At 49.2% G+C, this 19,839-nt stretch overlaps 2 protein-coding genes across 8 annotated transcripts in view; both read left to right on the plus strand.

The window, feature by feature from the left end:
* The first annotated feature begins 813 nt into the window (after nucleotides 1–813).
* On the plus strand, nucleotides 814–17,783 carry ECSIT (ECSIT signalling integrator). Of its 4 annotated transcripts, XM_023745796.1 has the most exons (10): nucleotides 814–900; nucleotides 1,107–1,247; nucleotides 3,918–4,096; nucleotides 6,745–6,863; nucleotides 11,472–11,889; nucleotides 12,251–12,474; nucleotides 16,428–16,485; nucleotides 16,595–16,743; nucleotides 16,905–17,010; nucleotides 17,442–17,783. In XM_023745796.1, exons 4-10 carry the CDS (start codon nucleotides 6,768–6,770, stop codon nucleotides 17,690–17,692), a joined length of 1,302 nt encoding a protein of 433 aa, XP_023601564.1. In that variant the 5' UTR covers nucleotides 814–900; nucleotides 1,107–1,247; nucleotides 3,918–4,096; nucleotides 6,745–6,767; the 3' UTR covers nucleotides 17,693–17,783. The 4 variants fall into 4 exon arrangements, with proteins under 4 accessions (XP_023601564.1, XP_006104616.1, XP_014302349.1 ...); XM_006104554.3 differs by lacking the exon at nucleotides 3,918–4,096; XM_023745795.1 differs by lacking the exon at nucleotides 3,918–4,096 and having other exon boundaries at nucleotides 820–896.
* Nucleotides 17,784–17,921: 138 nt separating this feature from the next.
* The window catches only part of ZNF653 (zinc finger protein 653), a 15,695-nt gene continuing 13,777 nt past the window's right edge, over nucleotides 17,922–19,839 (plus strand). For 3 of the 4 annotated variants that reach the window (XM_023745804.1, XM_023745805.1, XM_023745806.1), the window contains exon 1: nucleotides 18,231–18,538. In XM_023745804.1, the coding sequence (XP_023601572.1) occupies nucleotides 18,246–18,538 (293 nt within the window). In that variant the 5' untranslated portion in view covers nucleotides 18,231–18,245. Of the gene's footprint in view, nucleotides 18,539–19,839 lie in introns of all 4 variants that reach the window. The other variant, XM_006104556.3, reaches the window with a different exon arrangement.

Raw genomic sequence — 19,839 nt, forward strand, 5'->3', positions numbered from 1 at the left:
CGGCTCCCCGCCCCCACAGGAGCTCAGAGGAGGGGTGAGAGTGAAGTGGGGAATATCCACCTGGGCCCAGCTGACTCATGGAGTGAGGCTGATGTTTAGTCTCCACGGAGAGCAGGTGGTACCGCCCGAGGGCGCTGATGGCCGGCGAGAGGAGGATGGCCAGGCACCAGGAGAGGGAGGTGGGGTCTGAATGAGGGCAGAGGGGCTACCCCGCCCCCGCACTACCTGGAAGCCTAGGCGTGAGTGCAAGGCGCTCCGAGGCTGTGGAGCCCGCGCTGGATGAGCGCCCAGAAGCGGGCACAAGACGAAGTCAGGAGGCAGGACCGCGGGAGGGGGCACCACAGGGACCAGCAGGGAGCGTCATTGCTCTGTAGCCATGTCCCCGCCCCAGGTACCTCCTCTGTCCGACTGCCCAGCTCCTGCAGCCGTCGGGGTGGATGCCAGCTGCACCCTCTCTGATGTCGCCATGCCCGGAGGCAAAGGAATGATCCCGGGATCATGCACCTGCCGCGCAGAAGGGAAAGGTACGAATCCAGGGACCCGGACACTGCATTTCTCACGCTGGGAGGACGTCCACCTTTACTATTTCATTCCCACCTGGATCAACAGGCTCCCGGCCCAGGGACGACCCCGTCGCTCCTCCCCGGGCCATTCTCAACCCCCAGGTCGGGGATGCGGTTTACCTTAAACGGAACAGGGGCTGGCTTATTATGAGACAGTGCCCATGTCGTCCTCCCTTCCTATTGGTGCTCCTCCCTTCGGGGCGGGACCTCTCTAAACACGCGTTCTTGATTGGCTGTCTTCCTGGCGGCCCGTGACCCGGAAACTCTCTGGGCAACATGGCGGCGCCCAGCGGCCAGATGGCAGTGGCTCAGAGTCGGCGGCCGCCCGCGTTCGTAGGTCGGTTGTGGGTGGGGAGGCGAGCGCGAGCTGCGGGGCTCCGGAGCGGCCCGTTCTGGGCCGACGGCGCGGGAGGGCGGCTCCAGCGGGACCCGGCTGCTGGGCCAGGGCACCGTGACCTCTGCGGGGCGGGCGGGCGGAGACGCGCCGGGGAAGGCCGCTCTCCGTGCGCTGCCTTCTCACGACTTGAATCTTACGTTTTGCAGATGAGACAGCCGAGGCTCCGAGAGGGTGAGGCTGTCTCCAGCGCGCACGCCGCAGGTGGGCCGCTCGGCCGGAACTGGAGCCCGCGTGCGCCTGTGTCTCCCAGCGACCCCGGGCTCCCGGCGGCCCGCCGCACAGCTGCTGTAGGTACACCCCGCCACGGGCTTCAGGTTTATAGGTTAGAGAGTTTGTGGAAACTTGGTTCTGTCCATTCCGGTGGCCTTGTTAGGCACCTGCCGTAGACCAGGTGTTGTCCCTGGTGCTGGAGCCGCAGCAATGAGGAAGGCAGGACAAATCCTCCATCTCCTGGGGGGCGAGGGTGGGGAGGAGCCAGACCTGGCACAAGTCGCAAATAAAAATGAACGGGTGGTTTCCGATGCCAGTAGTTGCTAAAAATGCATTCATCGGGGTGCGGGGGCTTCGAACAGGGAGTGAGGCTGCTGTCAGGAAAGGCCTTTCTTTCCTTAGAACATAGGCCTGAATGAATGACCGGAGCGAGCTGTGGCTGATCTGGGGAAGAAATGTCCAAACAGAAGGAAACGCAAGCGCGAAGGTTCTGAGACCAGGATACATTTATCTTGTTTAAGAAACAGTGTAGCTGGGGTTGTAAGAGTTGAGTTTGGAGGAGTAGTCCCTGTCTGATTTTATCTTACGCGTGATGTATCATTAATTTTAGGCAGAGAACACTGAATTCAGTTCACGTTTTGTTTACTTTTTATTTTTTTAATAGTTTTTATTGCTTTCAGAGAGGAAGGGAGAAGGATATAGAAACATCAGTGATGAGAGAGAATCATTGATCTGCTGCCTCCTGCTCGCCCCACACTGGAGATCGAGCCCACAACCCGGGCATGTGCCCTGAGAATCGAACTGTGACCTCCTTGTTCACAGGTCAACACTCAGCCACTGAGCTACCCTGGCCAGGCTAGTTCACATTTTTTAAAGCTCCCTATGGTCAAGGTGGGGAGAACTGACTGGAGGTGCATAAGGGAAGACGGAGGCTGGGAGAGAGGTCGTTGGGGTGTTGGCCTGCAGATGGAGGGAAATGTATGCACTTGGGGTCGGTGTGGAAGTAGTCACCAGGATTACCTAATGGATTAAATGGGGGCATGAGGGACACAGTGGATTCAGCAGTGACTCCTAGGTTTTAGGCCTGAATGACTAGGAATTGGTGGTGTCATTGGCCAGGAATGGGGAGGAAACAAGTTTAAGTAGGGATATCAGTTTGGCGCAAATTAAGTTTGAGACAGCTGGGTATATGCCAAAGTGGCAGTTCGGTACTAGGCGATAACATTTGGATCCATCAGCACGTAGGTCATCATTTCTCAGACTTTAACACACATAGAAGAAACCTGGACACTGGTTAAATGCAGATTCTGATTCAGTAGGTCTGGGTTAGGGCTGAGATTCTGCATTTCTAGTAAACTCCCAGATGATGATACCAATGCAGCTGATCCCTGAAACACACTTTGAGTGGCCAATGTGTATATTAGGGTCTTGCCCTAGCTGGTTTTACTCAGTGGATAGAGCGTCGGCCTGAAGGGTCCTGGGTTCGATTCTGGTCAAGGGCATGTGCCCGGATTGTGGGCTCGATCCCCAGTGTGGGGCTTGCAGGAGGCAACTGATCAATGATTCTCTCTCATCATTGATGTTTCTATTTCTCTCTCCCTCTCCCTTCCTCTCTGAAATCAATAAAAAAAATATTTAATAAAATAAAATAATAAATTAGGGTCTTAATCTTAGCTGCGTGTGAGAGTCATTGGAGTGTGCTAAAATGCTGGTGCCTAGGCCCTGCCTCTAGGTATTCTGATTTAATATATCTGGGCATGGGAATTTTTAAAAGCTTCCTAGATGACTCTAATGTGAACAAAGTTTGAGAACCATTAGAGCTGCCTACAGGAATACAAAGGCGAGGAGAGAAGCAAGCTGAATGACACCTCAGGGTAGTAGACAGACAAATCCGGAATGTGGGATTCTGCAGCCCGGTTACTCAAAGTGTGGTCTCCAGACCGGCAGCACCAGGATCTCTGGGGAAGCTTGTTAGATAAGCAGCCGAGTCTGGCTCCACCCCAGAGCTGCTGATTCAGAATCTGCCTTTTAACAAGGTCCCAGTAATTTGTCTGTCCAGTCAAGTTTTCAGACATGGCAAACTTTAGAGAAGGAAGTGGGTCTTGCTGACTAAGTGAGAAGCAGGCCTGGGTGCTAGGAAGAAAATCAACAGTGTCAAGCAGGTGGGAGGAGGGTCTCACCAGTGCCACATGCTTCTGGGATGTCATCACTGGCTTTGGTGAGTATAAACCATCAAGGGTGGGGTTAGTGGAGTGGTGGGGGCAGCAGCCAGGTTGGAATAAGTGGAGTATAGTATATAGACACCTCTCAGGATAAAACTTTTTTGTAAAGGGAGCAGAGATGTGAAACAGAGGCTGGAGGGAGACTTCAGGTCAAGATGGGTGATGCTAGAGAAAATTTAATGCTGAGGAGGATCTAATACTTCCCAGTTCATTTTATGGGGCCAGCATTACCTGATACCAAACCAAACAAGCACGAAAAGAAAACTACAGACCAGTATTTTTTATGAATATGGACACAAAAATCCTCAACAGAATACTAACAAACCAAATTTTAGTAACATATAAAAAGGATTATATATATGGAATTTATCCCAGAAATGCAAGGTTAATTTAAAATCTGAAAATCAGTTAATGTATAAAAGACAAAAGTCACACGATTATTTTAATAGATGCAACAAAAAGCATTTGACAAAATCCAATACCCTTTCTGATAATAACACTCAATATTTCCTCAACCTGATAAAGGACGTCTATGAAAAACCCACAGCTCACATTGATGAAAGACTGGATGCTTTTCCCCTAAAATCAAGAGAAGCACATGGAAGCGGCTCTTGCCACTTCTATTCATCATTGTACTGAAGGTTCCAGCAAGGGCACTTGGGCAGGAAAAGGAAATAAAAGACATCCAGATTAGAAAGAAAGAAGTAAATCTATTTCTATTTTCAGAAGACATGATATTGTATATAGAAAATCCTAAGGAATCCAATAGAAAGCTATTAGAGCTAATAAGTGAGTTGTGCAAAGTTGCAGTATACAAGATCAAAGTAAAAGTAAATTTTATTTCCCCCTAGTTGGTTTTGCCTAGTATTTAGAGCATCAGCCCTTGGAGTGAAGAGTTTCAGGTTTGATTCCGATCAAAGGCATGAACCACAGTTGCAGGCTTGATACTGGGCTCTGGTCTGGGAGTGTGCAGGAGGCAACCACTCCATGTGTCTCTCACACAGATGTCTCTCTCTCTCTCTCCCCCTCCCTTCCACTCTCTAAAAATCAATGGTAAAAAATATCTTCAGGTGAGGATTAACAAAAATAAATAAATTCTATTTCTATATACTAGCAATGAACAGTACAGAAACAATTAAGCCCAGCCGGTGTGACTTAGAGGTTGAGTGGTAACCTGTGAACCAAGAGGTCACTGGTTCCAATCTAGTCAGGACCGGTGTGCAGGAGGCAGCTGATGTGTCACTCTCGCATCCATAGTTTTCTAAAATTAAAAAAATACATAGTTTTCTAAAATTAAAAAAATACATATTTTAAAAAAATGAATGAAATACAAATAAATTTAACAAAAGAAAAAAAAGACTGAAAACTATAAAACATTGTTGAAATTAAAAATAAATAAATAAATAAATAAATGGAGACATAGCCCATGTGTGTGGATCAGGAGACTTCACATTATTATTAAGATACAATAGTCCCCAAATTAATCTACAGAGTCAGTACACCCCTATCAGAATCCCTGAGTTAGAAAACTATAATAACCAAAACTGTGTAGTACTGGTATAAGGTTCAACATGGATCAATGGAATAGAATTGAGAGCCCAGAAATAAACCCTTACATTTATGGTCAATTGATTTTCACCAAGAGTGCTAAGACAATAAAATGAAGAAAAAATAGTCTCTTCAGCAAACAGGCCTAGGACAACTGGATATCCACATGAAGTGAACCCCTTTGTCACACAATACACACAAATTCAAAGTGGATCATAGACCTAAATGTAAGAGCTAAAAGTCTTAGAAGAAAGAGAGAGGTAAATCTTTATAACCTTGGGCTCGGCATGTTTTTTTAGATACAACATCAAAAGCAGAGCTATAAAAGAAAAATGTTATTGGACTTCATCACAATTTAAAACTTGTGCTGCAATGATAACAAGTGCAAAGAAAACCCAAAGAATGGGAGAAATTATTTTTAAATCATAAGGGTCTGTTATCCAGGATATATAAAGAACTCTTACAACTCAATAATGAAAAAAGAGAACCCATTTTTTAGCAAAGATACACAATGGCCAATAAGCACATGAAAAGATGCTCAACATCATTAATCATTAGGGAAATGCAAATCCAAACCCCAAGGAGCTACCACTTCACACTCAGCAGGATGTCTAGTCAAAAAGACAGACAGTCAGTGTTGGCAAGGACGTGAAGACATTGGGACCCTTACACAGTGCTGGTGGGAATGTAAGATGGAGCTACTTTGGAAAAGTTTCAGAGTCTCCTCAAAATGTTAAATAGAGTTACCATATATCCCAGCAATATGACTTCTAAGTGTAGACCCAAGAGAAGTGTAAACACATGTTCACACAAAAGCTTCTACATGGGTGTTCATAGCAGCATTCGTTAGAGTAAAAGAGTGGGAACAACCCAAATGCCCAGCCGTTGATGAAGGGATAAATAAAACATCTAGACAATGGACATTTTTTGGTAACTAAAAGGGATGAAGTCGGATACATGTTACAACATGGATGAACCTTGGACACATGCTAAATGAAAGGTGCTAGCCACAAAAGAACATACGTATATCGTATGATTCCATTTATATGACATGCCCAGAGTAGGCACATTTATAGAGATGGTAGATTATTGGTTGTCTAGGGTTGAGGATGAAAGGAAATCAGAGTGATGGTTAATGTTTTTGTTTTCAGGGTGACAAAAATGTTCTAAAATTACAGTGCTGGTTGCACAACTCTGAATATACTAAAAAAAAAAAAAGATTGAACTTTATACTTTTTTAAAAATTAAAACTTTACTATTGAAAGTTTTACATATGTTCCCCTTTTCCCCCTGGAACTTTATATTTTAAAAGGTTGGACTGTATGGTATGGGACTAAAGTTAAGAAATGACCTCATAGGGCCTTTTCCTAGATGGCTCAGTTGGTTTAAGCACTGTCCAGTACACCAAAGGTTGTGGGTTCGATTCTGGTCAGGGCACATACCTAGATAGCAGGTTCGATCCCCAGTTGGGACATGTACAAGAGGCAACCGATTAATGTTTCTCCTACATCAATGTTTTTCTCCCTCTCTCTCTAAAATCAATAAAAACATATCCTCTGAAGAGGATTAAAAAAAAAAAAAAGACCTGGGAGGGAGGGTGGGGAACCATTGCAGCAAATTTCTCTAGATAGTGAAGCAAGGACCCTTGATTGTAACAGTCATTTAAGCTCCATCCTGTGGATGAGGAAGCAGTGGGGCTGGTGAGTTAGCTGTGCAGTCTGGAATGTGGCCTCTGCCAAGAGGGGTCTCCTCTCCATTAGCAGGTGGGGTGCCAAGCTGACGCTGTCTCTTCTCCCTTGTCCAGGTGGTTGTCCAACAAGCAGAGGCATGAGCTGGGCCCAAGCCATCATGCTAGCTCGGGGCCTCTCTCGGGGCTGGAGAGGCATCTGTGGTGCTGCCCTCACGGGAGCCCCCTTCTCTCAGGTAACTGCCAACCAAGCAGTCATCAGGGTGGAGGGAGGGACAGACGGAGGCAGGCAGGCTTAGGATTTGTTCCCAAGCCCTTCAGAATCCACCCAGTGAAGCCAGCTGGGGGGCGAGAGGAGGGGGGGGCAGGGGCGCGTGTCTGGGCTGGCCTGTCTGCTCTGAGGGCCAATTGAATGTTTCTTATTTATTTTAAAAAGTGCTGGTGCCCAGAGGTATGAGAGGGAATTTGAAAATAAGGATGTATGAGCCAACCAGATTTGAGTGGTGACTCTGGATACCTCCTACATCCACCTATAAGGATGTGGGCAGAAAATTGAACTTCCATCCCTTATCCAAAGTGATGACCCAAGGCAATCAGTGGCCATAGATTGAAACAACAATGATGATGGTGGTGATACTGTTAAAAGCTCTCTTACTGAGCCCTTTCTCTGTGCCAGGCCCTTTGCTATGCATTTAATTTAGATGATCTCCTTTGCGGTTACACTTCTTTTGGGTATTCTAGAGCTTCCTTTTCGATTTTTTCCTTATGCACATACCCCTTGTAGTACTATTTGCCTACACTTTCACTTTAAATGAATGTCTGTTTATTTGTTTTGCATCACCTTATGTAAGCAAGACTTCAGGATGGCTGTGGGGGCAGCAGAGAAGAGACTGCAGGCCCAGCTCTGCTGCTCGGCAGCTGTGTTACACCAGGCGTCCCACTGCACCCCACCGGGCCTCAGTTACACCAGGCGTCCCACTGCACCCCACCGGGCCTCAGTTACACCAGGCGTCCCACTGCACCCCACCAGGCCTCAGTTACACCAGGCGTCCCACTGCACCCCACCGGGCCTCAGTTACACCAGGCGTCCCACTGCACCCCACCGGGCCTCAGTTACACCAGGCGTCCCACTGCACCCCACTGGGCCTCAGTTTCTTCATCTGTCCCACTGCACCCCACCGGGCCTCAGTTACACCAGGCGTCCCACTGCACCCCACCGGGCCTCAGTTACACCAGGCGTCCCACTGCACCCCACTGGGCCTCAGTTTCTTCATCTGTAAAAGGGTACAGTCAGTACTCAACAATGCCCGGAACATAAGAATACTCAGTAAACATTCAGTTCAAATTAAAATAAGAAATTGGTTGTTTATCATCTAAAGCAGGGTTCGGCACAATTTTTTGTAAAGGGTCATAGAGTAAATATTTTTGGCTTTGCAGGACACACAAGCTTCATCACAGCTATTCAACTCTGTCACAAGCCAGACATAATGAATGAGCATGGCTGTGTTCCAATAAAACTTTACTGACAAATGTAGGCAGCTGTCCACTGTTGAATCCCTGTAAATTATTCTTTATTTCAGTTAGTGTATGCTTAATTTCTGACTGGTCCTTTTCCATGTCTTTGACATTCTCACTAAGATCCTTGAAAGTCTCATGAAGATCCTTGAGTAACCTTATAACCATGGTTTTGAACTCTGTATCCAGTAGTTTGCTTTCTTCCATTTCTTTCATTTGTGACATGTTTCTTTGCCTCTGCATTTTGGAGAGCTGCTATGTCTCCTGGAGTTGGTAGAGTGGCCTTGTGTAGTGGGTGTCCTATAGGACCCAGTGGCTTAGCCTCCCCAGTGACCTGATCTGGTCATCTAGGTGCGCCCATGTGGGCTGTGTGTATAGCCTTGTTGTAGTTGAGCCTTGATTCCTGTTGGCGTCACTGGGAGGAGTTGACCTCCAGGCCAATTGGCTGTGGGAACCAGCTGCGACTACAGTGGGAGAGCTGCTGTGCAGGAGACACCCCTGTGGAGCAGGACTTGATTCAGTGGGGCTTTGGTGCTCACTGAGTCTGCCTCTTGAGTGTGTCGCTTATGGATGTGTAGAGTTGTAATCTGTATGGTCAGAGCTGTCTACTGGGTGCACTGGCTTTGGGGCTCCCAGGCTGGGGCCACCTGGCAGGAGCTAGAGAGAGATCTGCAGATTCCTCCTATTTGTATTGGGTTTGCAAGTGCCCAGGCGAGGCCCAGCTGTGAAGCAAGGCAGACTGGTGCTGGTGCTGAGGCTTGGGCCTTTTATTGATAGGTATGGGGCACTCTGACACCAGCTATGGCTTGTTTGAGATATTTCAGCAGAGTTTAAGCCTGAGCCAGGACAGGCCATTCATGTGGAAAAGCTGATGCCAACAGCTTGGGTAGGGCTGCCAATTGGATGGAGCCAGGTCTCAGGGAATCACCATGGTGAAGCAAACAGTGTTGGGGACTCAGATATGGTTGCCAGTCAGCCCTGGGACGGGGGAGGTCTTGGCATAGGAATAATGACCCCTGTGAGCACCTCCATCTGATAGAAGATGCCAGACAATCCAGTTCCTCCCCATATATATCTGGGTCCCCCAAAGCCTCCTGGCACTGGAGCTCAGAGGTATCGAATCCAAGTAAGTTCATGCCCTGCCCATTTAAGAGGGACATCTGGGTCTCCTGCAGCCTCCGTGTCCCTCAGCCACAATCCCTGCTGGTTTTTACAGCTCAAAGTTACAGGGACTTCTCTTCCGAGCTCTGGGACCCTGAGTCGGGGGGTCTGGTGTTGAGCTGGGACCCTTTGCTCCTCACAGCGGCCTCTGCAGGGATGATCTCCCTCTGGATTAAAAAAACGCCACATGTGGGTGTTGGACCAGCCCATTCCTTGCCTCCATCCCTCCTACCAGTCTCATCGTGCTTTCTTCTTTACTCTCTAGTTGTAGGACTTCCATTCAACCAGCTTTTAGGCGGTTCTGAATGATGGTTCTGTATTTTAGTTATAATTTTGATATGGTTGTGGGAGACAGTGAGTGCCAGCATTTACCTTTGCCGCCATCTTGGTTCCTCCCAAAATTCTAAAAGTTCTGAGGCTGCATCACGACAAGGGTCTGTCTTCCTGTCTGGCCACCACTTAGCTCTAGAGCAGCGGTTCTCAACCTGTGGGTCGCGACCCCTTTGGGGGTCGAACGACCCTTTCACAGGGGCCGCCTAAGACCATCAGAAAACACATATATTACGTATTGTTTTTGTGATTAATCACTATGCTTTAATTATGTTCAATTTGTAACAATGAAAATACATCCTGCTTATCAGATATTTACATTACGATTCATAACAGTAGCAAAATTACAATTATGAAGTAGCAACGAAAATAATTTTATGGTTGGGGGTCACCCCAACACGAGGAACTGTATTAAAGGGTTGCGGCATTAGGAAGGTTGAGAACCACTGCTCTAGAGGCAAGAGATTTTACGTGTTTATTATATTTCCTCCCAAACATATTTCATAGATGCAAAGTATGTATATCCATATAGTCACTTCTCATTACTCACAGTATTATGGTCTATAAAATTGCTGCATACATTGAATTAGCGATTACTAAACCTTTGCTCCCAGGTGAAGTATGAGGTAGGGTTCCTGTGAGCCTCTTGTCACATTTTCCTCAACCAATCATTACGTAACCTTATTGTATGCATATTTCTGTTTAAAGGGACCTTATTTAATATATAGTTGATTAATTAACATTGAACTCACAATCAACAGCACTATAACTTATGCCTAAATGAAGCTTATCTACCACGTGTTTTTTCTGTAAGCAACAGCAGAGCCTTCTTGTATGTAGGAGTGCTAAGCAGCACTCTGTGCCATGTTTGGGGACCATTTTCAGTAGCAAAATCACCAACAAAAAGATGTGAGAAACATGCACTAAGTAAGCCTCTGAACGGACACGTGACAGTATGAGAGCCAAGACAAGAAGGCAGAGCATCATCTTGTTCAACCTCAGCCACTTGGGGATTACACATCAATTTTAGCAAGTAGGCAAATTCGGAAATACGGAATCCACAAATAATGATGATCTACTGTATGTAAGTTTGGGGATTTTTTAAATATATATTTTTATTGATTTTAGAGAGGAAGGGAGAGGGATAGAGAGATAGAAACATCAATGATGAGAGAGAATCATTGATAGGCTGCATCCTGCATGTCCCCTACTGGGGATCAAGCCCGCAACCCAGGCATGTGCCCTTGGCCAGAATGGAACCTGGGACCCTTCAGTCCGCAGGCCAACGCTCTATCCACTGAGGCAAACCGGCTAGGGCGGGGATTTTTTTTTTTTTTTTATGCATATGGGAACCTACTCTAAACAGTTTCACACTCTGCTTTTTTTAATTTAATGATATACCTTGAAGATCACCCAAGTAACACAAGACCTCTTCAGTGTCTTAGAGCAGCAGATGTGCTTCTTGTCCAAGTTCATAGCCATTTGCTTTATCATTTCCTTGCTGATGCACATTGGGGCCATTTCCACTGACAGCGGATGCACAGTCATGTGGTGCAGGTGTGTTTAGAGATGTCAGATTTAAATATCAGGTGCAGGACTGCTGTGACAGAAGGGGTGTGTTTGTCCTCGTGAATATTGTCAAATTGTCTCCGAGGAGGTTTTCCCATTGTGTTCTCATAGTCTGTGATGGTGGTTGATCTTGGATTTGGAACCACAGCTTACCTCCTCAGAAGCCTTTAGGGATGCCCACTGGCATCTTTCCCAGGAAAGAGCAAGCCTGGCATTCCCTGAGGGGCACTGGGAGGTAGCAGATTCCAGCAGTGGTTCTCTGTCCCCAGGTACCCTCCCAGGTCCCTCGAGGCCTCCACTGCAGTGTAGCCACCCACAGCTCTGACTCATCTCTGGTCCCGAGGCCACCTGAGCCCCTGCGGCAGCCTGCCAAGCCCCTGTCACCCCACGAAGAGCTGTTTAGGCCGGCGCCAGATGGGGCCCGGAACAAAGCCAGCTTTGTGCGAGCTGTGCAGAACTTTGGGCAGCACAACGTGCACAAGCGGGGCCACGTCGACTTCATCTACCTTGCCCTGCGCAAGATGCGGGACTACGGCGTTGAAAAGGACCTGGCTGTCTACAACCTGCTGCTTGACGTCTTCCCCAAGGAGGTCTTCCGGCCTCGCAACGTCTTCCAGAAAATCTTCGTCCACTACCCACGGCAGCAGGAGTGCGGGCTTGCTGTCCTGGAGCAGATGGAGAACCACGGTGAGGCCAGCAGGCTCCGGGTGGGGGAGTGGCTGCCTCCCACTGCTGGGTCTGGGCCCCTACATCCCTCTGTGGCTCTGATGTGTGTCCTCTCTGTCTGCCTGCTCCCCTCCCCCGTCTCTCTCAAATCTCTCTTTGGCTCTCATCGCTTTCCTCTCTCCCTCTGACTTTTCCTTTAAATTCTCTCGGATTCTGTTCTCTGGCATCAATTCCCTGACTTCTATTCTCCCTGTTTCTTGCCCTTTCCATCTGGTCCTTGCCATAATTTCCTCTTGGTCCCGGGCTCCTCTACGGCCTCTGTCTCCCATGTCTCCCCTCTCTGCCCCCTCCCTGAGGCTTTGCTGCCATCCACCTGGCACAGGGGTGATGCCCAACAAGGAGACCGAGTTCCTGCTGGTTCAGATATTTGGGCGCAAAAGCTACCCCATGCTCAAGTTCGTGCGCATGAAGCTGTGGTTCTCCCGCTTCAAGAACATCAACCCCTTCCCTGTGCCCCGGGACCTGCCCAAGGACCCTGTGGACCTGGCCATGTTGGGCCTGCGACACATAGAGCCTGACCTCAGCGCCAGGGTCACCGTCTACCAGGTATTCACCCCTGTCCATTCCACCCTGGGCTGGGCTCCCCCTTTACTCACTCCTTACCGCAGCTTGACCTCTGACCTCTGCTCCTACTCCCCTCCCCACATGCACTATAATCCAGGCATCTGCCTTCCTTTCTGTTCCTTGAGCAACCTGCCTGTTCCCTCCTTGGGTCTTTACACTTTACACTCGCTGTTTCCTCGGTCAGGAACACTCTTCCCTGGGGACTTCACATTCTTCCCGTCTCAACAGCACTGTCTCTTCCTCAGGGTCCCCTTCCTGACCACCATGTCGTACTGAGTTTGGTTGCTCAATCACTGACTCAGTTTCCCCTGTGTCTCCCAAGGTCCAGCCCAGGGTCTGTCACAAAGCTCAGCAGTTGTTTGTTGAATGGCCGAATGAAATATTCTATATCCCCCCCATGTCCTGAGGGCCCCACTCATGCTAGGTCACACAGGATCCAAAGAGAGCCCTCACAGCATTGGTCTGGTCATGGAGGCCAACCCTGGATAACAGCTTCCCTCAGAGCCACTGGTTCTAAGATAGAGAAGCCCTGGGGGCCATGGTAGCCCAGAAGGGGCAGGGAACCAGGAGGGCTTCTTGGAGGAGGTGAAGGTGAGCTTGGCTTAGGCAGGACAGGAGAGGCGAGAGTATTCCAGGCAGAGGGACCAGCATGGGGCAGGCTTTAAGGTCAGGGAGATGCTGAAAGTCTTCCTTTGGTGCAGAGGCGCTGGGTTGGGGAGAAGAGGCCAGGAGGACGATGGGTTAAAGAGCTTGTTTTTGAACCTGTTGGTGAGGAGAGAGCCTGGAGGAGGGATGGTGTGGATGTCATGTTTCTGGAAGGAGTTGCAATTTCAAAAGTGCCCTCTAGCAGCCATGTGGATGGAATTGGGTAGTTGGGGGAGAAGACAAAGGGAGTAGGATAGTGGGTGATGCAGCATCCAAGTGAGAGAGGACAGAGGTAGTTTTTAACTCGTTTCTTAATTTTTTAAAGTAATGCAATAAAAAGCCGAACAGTAAACAAGAACACAGTGAAGAGTTCTCTCCTTTCCTGCTCTTTAGCCCGTCTCCCGCAGAGGAATTCACTTCCATGTCCCCTTCCAGAGAGATCCTGTGTGTTTGCAAGCAGATATATCTTTTTGCATATACTGTGTACAGAAATATTCCATTTCCCCCTGCCTCATTATGAAAAATACATACAGAAAGGTGGAAAGCATGACAAAATCACTGACACTACCCAGATTTAGAATGGAAACAATCCAAGTAGCCATTAAGAGCAAATTGTGCATGCAGACTGTGGCACCTCAGTCAGAGATTTGGGAGAAAGGCAAAGTGAAAGGATGGAGTATGCACAGTGGTAGAGTCCGCCGTCTTCAGTGAGAGAGAGGGGATATAAAAGTGCATATACCTATTTGCCTATTTTGACAAAGATAAGTCAGAAATGGGTAGAAATGATCATCTCTGGGCAGGCGAGGAGATGGGGTAGAGAACTGGAATGGAAGAGAGACGTGGATCTATTTAATATGGATTGGCTTTTTACCTATGCAAATGTGTAAAAATAAAATTTAAAAAGGGGGGGGGAACTACCAAAATTGGAAACAAAAATGGATATAGCTAAATATCTAATTGATAGCATAACTTAGAAGAGAAAAAAAATCTTCTCAGTCACTGTCATCTGACTGTCCATCTTTAGTGGCATGTATTCTAAGAAACAAGATCAGCAGAGAAATCCTGAACTTGATCCCATAGCATTATGGTAGTAGTAATGTCAAAACTATTTATGTAAAAAAAAAAAAAAACACTATATATTGATGGGCAAGTCAAATAAGTGCATGTATTACTGCTGATAGGAACCAAGATTTTTAGCATGAGAGAAAAAGATATATAATCAAATGTTATTTTTTAAAAACTCCATGGTGGTAAATTTTGAATTTTTTTTAATTGATTTTAGAGAGAGGAGGGAGGAAGGGAAAAAGAGAGAGAAACATCTATTTGCTGTTCTACTTATTTATGCATTCATTGGTTGAGTCTTATATATGCTCTGACCAGGAATCAAACCCCCTTTACCTTAGCATATTGAGACAGCTCTAACTAACTGAGCTACCTAGCCAGGCATGATGTTAAATTTGAAATGAAAAATCAGTATAAATACAGTCAAACCTTGTTCCTTGTATGTCTCCCATCTCGAACAATTTGATTCTCAATCTAGTTGTTCATAGAAAAAATGTCTCGATTGTTGAACGAAACTTCGAACCAAACTTTGGTTTTTGACCTGACAGTCCTTTCATGCTATTACCTCATCATGACAAAAAGCATCTCTCGGGCAACAAACAAAGGAGAAAATGCAACAATTTTAGCACAATTTTAAAACATAAAGAGGCCATCAAGAGAGCTAATGTTGCTAAGGGTGCGAAAGAAACAAGGATCACAAGCAATTGAAGAGATAGGAAAACTGTTGATTTGGATAACCAAAAAGCAATTAGCCAGTCACCGCATTTCAGAGGCCGTGATATATGAACAAGCAAAGATGCTGCATGCTGACTACTTAAAAGACACCCCTGGAACAAGTGCTGAAAGTGACTCCTTTAAACCTAGTAGGGAGTGGTTCGAAAAGTTTAAGAAAAGTAGTGTTTATTTATAGATTAAACAGTACATTAGACATGTACTGTATACAAGAAAGGTTAAAACAGAATCATTTAGGGTTCTGGAACAGATTAATTCAATTTTCAAACAACAGCTTCTCAAACAGCCTTCTGGAATGAATTGAGTTCTAGAACCAAGGTCCCACTGTATGTTGTCCAGTAAAAGGGTCCAAGAGTAAAACATTTACTTTTTCCACCCCCAAAAAACACTTTTAAAAGCATTTCTCCTGCCCAGGAGTATAGCTCAGTTGGTTGAGCATCGACCCATGCACCAAGAGGTTGCTGGTTCAGTTTCCAGTCAGGGCACATATCTGATTTGCAGGCTCAATTCCCAGGCAGCCGATGTTTCTCTCCCCCACTCCCTCTAAAACTAAAAAAAAAATAAAAATAATAAAATAAACTTAAAAAAAATTTCTCCTAAAGGGGGTCAACTATATGGTGATGAAAGATTGGACTTTGGGTAGTAAACAGATGATGTATCACAGAATTGTACACTTGAAACCTATATAATTTTATCAATGTCACTCAATAAATATAATAAAAAAAGTGTTTCTCCAGTGGCAGAGCATTACACACTTTCTGCATCTTCTTGCCTTTTGCCGATTTCACTTAATAATACGCTTGGTGGTTCTTCTATGTTTGTGCCCACGGATCCAATGAATTTTTAACCCGAAAGGATGGATGATGTGTGCCAACAATTGCCTACTCTCAGATACTTTAGTCAAAGCATATGTGCCCTTTTTTTGGTTTGTTTATCCTCACCTGAGGATATTTTTCCATTGATATTTTAAAGTGAAAGAGAGGGGGAAAGACAGAGAAACATCGATGTGAGAGACACACATTGATTGGTTGCCTCCTGCACACTCCTGACCAGGGCCTGGGCTGGGGAGGAGCTTGCAACCAAGGTACGTGCCCTTGACCAGAATCGAACCGGGACCCTTCGGGCGGCAGGCTAATGCTCAATCCACTGAGCCAAACCAGTTAGGGCTGCTCTTGGCATTTTAGAACCACCTGAAGTGAGTGCTGTTATTACCCCTATTTGAATGGGAGAAACTAAGGCACAGGTACAGCGAGTTGGCCATGGTCACACAGCCCGTGGCAGAGCCCAGATTTTAATGCAGGTGGGTGGCCTCCAGGGTTCCAGCTGTGTGAGCATCTGAAACGTTAGTGGCTGAATTGGATACAAGTGAGGAGGGGTTAGGCTTGAGTGACATGTAGGAGGTCCAGAATTCACTGGGGACTCCCCTTCCCCATTTCTCCCCAGTTCCTCTGTAGGGGCTGGAGGCCAAAAGCTTCCACTCCTATTCTTTTTTGCAGATGGCTTCATCCAAAGACTCCACAGGTACAGCAGATCCCACCGAGCAGCATATTGTAGGTAAGGCCCTGCGTATAGAGCAGCTGGGTTCTCACTGGGGCTGCGGGGTGGGCTCCCTGGGCCTTTGGACTCAGCCAAGGCCCCTTGGGTATGGATGTTGCCACACCAGGTATCCAGAGTCCTGATCAGCAGGCTGCCCTGGCCCGCCACAACCCCGCCCGGCCTCTCTTCGTCGAGGGCCCCTTCTCCCTGTGGCTTCGCGACAAATGTGTCTACTACCACATCCTCAGAGCAGACTTGGTGCCCCCTGAGGAGAGGGTAAGGGCCCAAATGGTGAGGGGTGGGCTGGCACTGCCCTGAGGGCTGGTGAGGGCTCACAGATTGGGGTGGGGGTGACAGTTTCTGGTGATGGTAGGGGGGAGGCTGCAAGATCCTGAGCCTCTGACTCTGTCTGTACCCCCCGCCCCTTCCTGGGGTAGGAAGTGGAGGAGATTCCAGAGGAATGGAACCTCTACTACCCGATACAGCTGGACCTGAAGTACGGGAGAGGCGGCTGGGATGACTACGAGTTTGACATCGATGAAGGTAAGAAGTGGGATGAGCAGGACTCCAGATACAGCATGGGATGAAGTGTGGCCTGTGGGGTTGAGGCAGACCTAGCAGGTGCCCAAATACACACACACCTGAGGGGCTCCGGGCCTGTCATTTCTCCATCATGGAGCGCCTCTGTGCTGGTTACCCAGTGTGACCAGGGCAGGGCCAGAGGGGGAACAGGCAAGTTATATTCTGGGAAGGAGCAGGTGGGAAGCGGGAGGACTTCCCGGTGGAATCTGGAAGAACCAGGAGGCATCACACAGGTGAGCATGGGATGGGCAGTTGAGGCAGAGTGCATACCCTGTGCGAAGACTTGGATACACAAGAAAACCAAAAGGGAGCTTCCAGTCCCTGCCCTTGGCCGGGAAGGGTGTGGGCTACAGTCCCCCCTGCACAAACTGAGGGCCTGTCTCTCCCAACAGTGGAAGAAGGCCCTGTCTTCGCCATGTGTATGGCAGGTGCCCACGACCAGGCTACACTGGCCAAGTGGATCCAGGGCCTGCAGGAGACCAACCCCGCCCTGGCCCAGATCCCCGTGATCTTCCGCCTGACAGGGTCCACTGGGGAGCTCCTGGCGTCCTCCTCAGGACTGGAGGAGCCCTCCCCGCCACCACCCCAAGAGCAGGAAGAAGAGGAAGACCATACGCAGCGACAGCAGCGGGGCCAGAGCTGAGGCCCGAGCGGGCTCCGGGGCACGGGCCTGGACTGGTGTGGAAGCATGAGATGACCTTTGAATGTACAGCAAATAAAAGTTTCCTGGCTGAGGGCTGCCTTCCCTCCTATCCGGCGGTGGGGCATCCCTGCCCTTTTAGTGCCTGGTGGCAGGGCTTTTCAAGGGCTCTCCGGGTCCAGGACTGACAGGTCAGATCCCTGGCCTCCCCTCTGCCTTCACCTGAAACTCCCACCCTCACGCGTCATCGCCCGCAGGCGTTCAGGATCAAGACGCAGAAGTCCCACCCCCAAGGTCTAGGGGTCATCAGCCTCTTTCTTACGGGGCTGCCCTCAAACCTTGAGCTCCTCCCTCCATCTCTATGAAGTGAGAAGTTGAACAGGAAGATTAGGTTGTCGCGCATGCTTGTTGGGCGCATGCGCAATTTCCTCTCGGTCTCTCTTTGGCGCTGCGGGGGCAGTGAGTCCAAGAGAAATTTCCCGGCGGCGCGGAAGATGCGCGCCACTTCCGGCCGGGCTCCTAACAACGGGGGAGGCTGGTAACCAGGGAGGGGGGGATGGCGGAGCGGGCGCCCGAGGCGGAGGCGGAGGCTGAGGCGGGCGCAGGCGGGGAGGCTGCGGCCGAGGAGGGCGCGGCGGGCCGCAAGGCGCGGGGCCGGCCGCGGCTCACGGAGTCGGACCGGGCCCGGCGGCGACTCGAGTCCCGGAAGAAGTACGACGTGAGGCGCGTGTACCTGGGCGAGGCGCACGGGCCCTGGGTGGACCTGCGGCGCCGCAGTGGCTGGAGCGACGCCAAGCTCGCCGCCTACCTCATCTCGCTGGAGCGCGGCCAGCGGAGCGGTCGGCACGGGTGAGGGGCCTCAGCCCGAGGGAGAGAGGGCGGGAGGGAGGGAGACGCCCCCATCCCCCGCTGAGCCTGGTCCCGCCCCCTCCGCCCAGGCTCTGCCCCTGGCACCTCTGAGCTCCGCCCAGCGGCCCGGCCTGGGTCTCCGACTACCGGTCCTGGGACGTGCCTCGCTCGAGCCCCGCCTCCCGTCGCTCTGACCGCCCAATCCTAGGATGCGTCCAGCCTCAACCCGCCTCCTGGGCCTTTGGCCCCGCCCTCTAAGCGCTGGCTGACCAATCCTGGTACGGGCTCCACCTCCAAGCGTTCTAACTGTGCAGTCCCTAGAGGAGCGGCCCCGCCTCCTGAGCCTCAGTGGCCAGAGGTCCCGACTGTCCCCGGTGTTTCCCAGGCCTCGTCCCCTACAAGGTAGCCTGAGGCTGGACTGCGTGACTGCACACCTGGGCCACCCAGCCCTGCCTGTCATGAGGCTCCGACGCCCCAGCTGGGACAGAGTGGTGCCATCCCACAATCCTAGACCCCACCTACCTTGAGGACCCTCACAATCCAGATCGCATTCCCCTAAAGCTCTTGGCTCCTGAGGAGCAGTCAGCCCAGGGAGACTCAGGTGAAGAGGAAGCCCTGAGTTAGCCACACAGGTGGCGGGCAGAGGCCTTTGCAGTCTCAATTTTGAGATGAGCAGTGTTGGTGGAATTTGTCGCTTCCAGCCTTATAGGTTGATGTGATGATTAAATGAGTTAAACTACAGCAAAGGCCTTAGACAGTGCCGGCACTTAGCATTCCAGGTATTACCTGTTAGGATGATGTTTGTTCTGTATTACAAGCAGTTCTGTGACAAAATCCTTGTTCTGCCCAGTTTTTATTTGCACGCATTTGCATGTTTCTCCTGGGGAGGCGAGATTCTGAGGGTCAAGAAACAACCTGCCTCCTGCTGAAATTGTACCCACCTCTTCTTAGGGTGGCAGGCTGGTTTATGTGCCCGAGAGCAGGGCAGGAAATGCTGGTGCTTAAAACATCTCAAGCCAGTGTTCCACTATTGGAATTTCTGATTCATTTAGTCTGATGGAGCTGCAGACCCTGTGTTTTTTTATGCAAAGCTTCCAAGGAGACTTGATGAGCAGCTGGAGAACCACTGGCCAGAGGGAGCCCTAAGCTGAAAGTGGTATTTGCGGAAACTTGGTTTGGCTGAGCAGGAGCTGTGTGTGCAGGACTAGGGCGGGGGCACTGAGACAACCCAGGCAGTGTGTGGCAAAAACTTAAACCCAGGGCCATGGGTAGTTGGGAAAATACACTAACCTGGGTGAAGG

The sequence above is a fragment of the Myotis lucifugus genome, unplaced genomic scaffold (assembly GCF_000147115.1).
Source record: "Myotis lucifugus unplaced genomic scaffold, Myoluc2.0 scaffold_583, whole genome shotgun sequence".
Classification (NCBI taxonomy): domain Eukaryota; kingdom Metazoa; phylum Chordata; class Mammalia; order Chiroptera; family Vespertilionidae; genus Myotis; species Myotis lucifugus.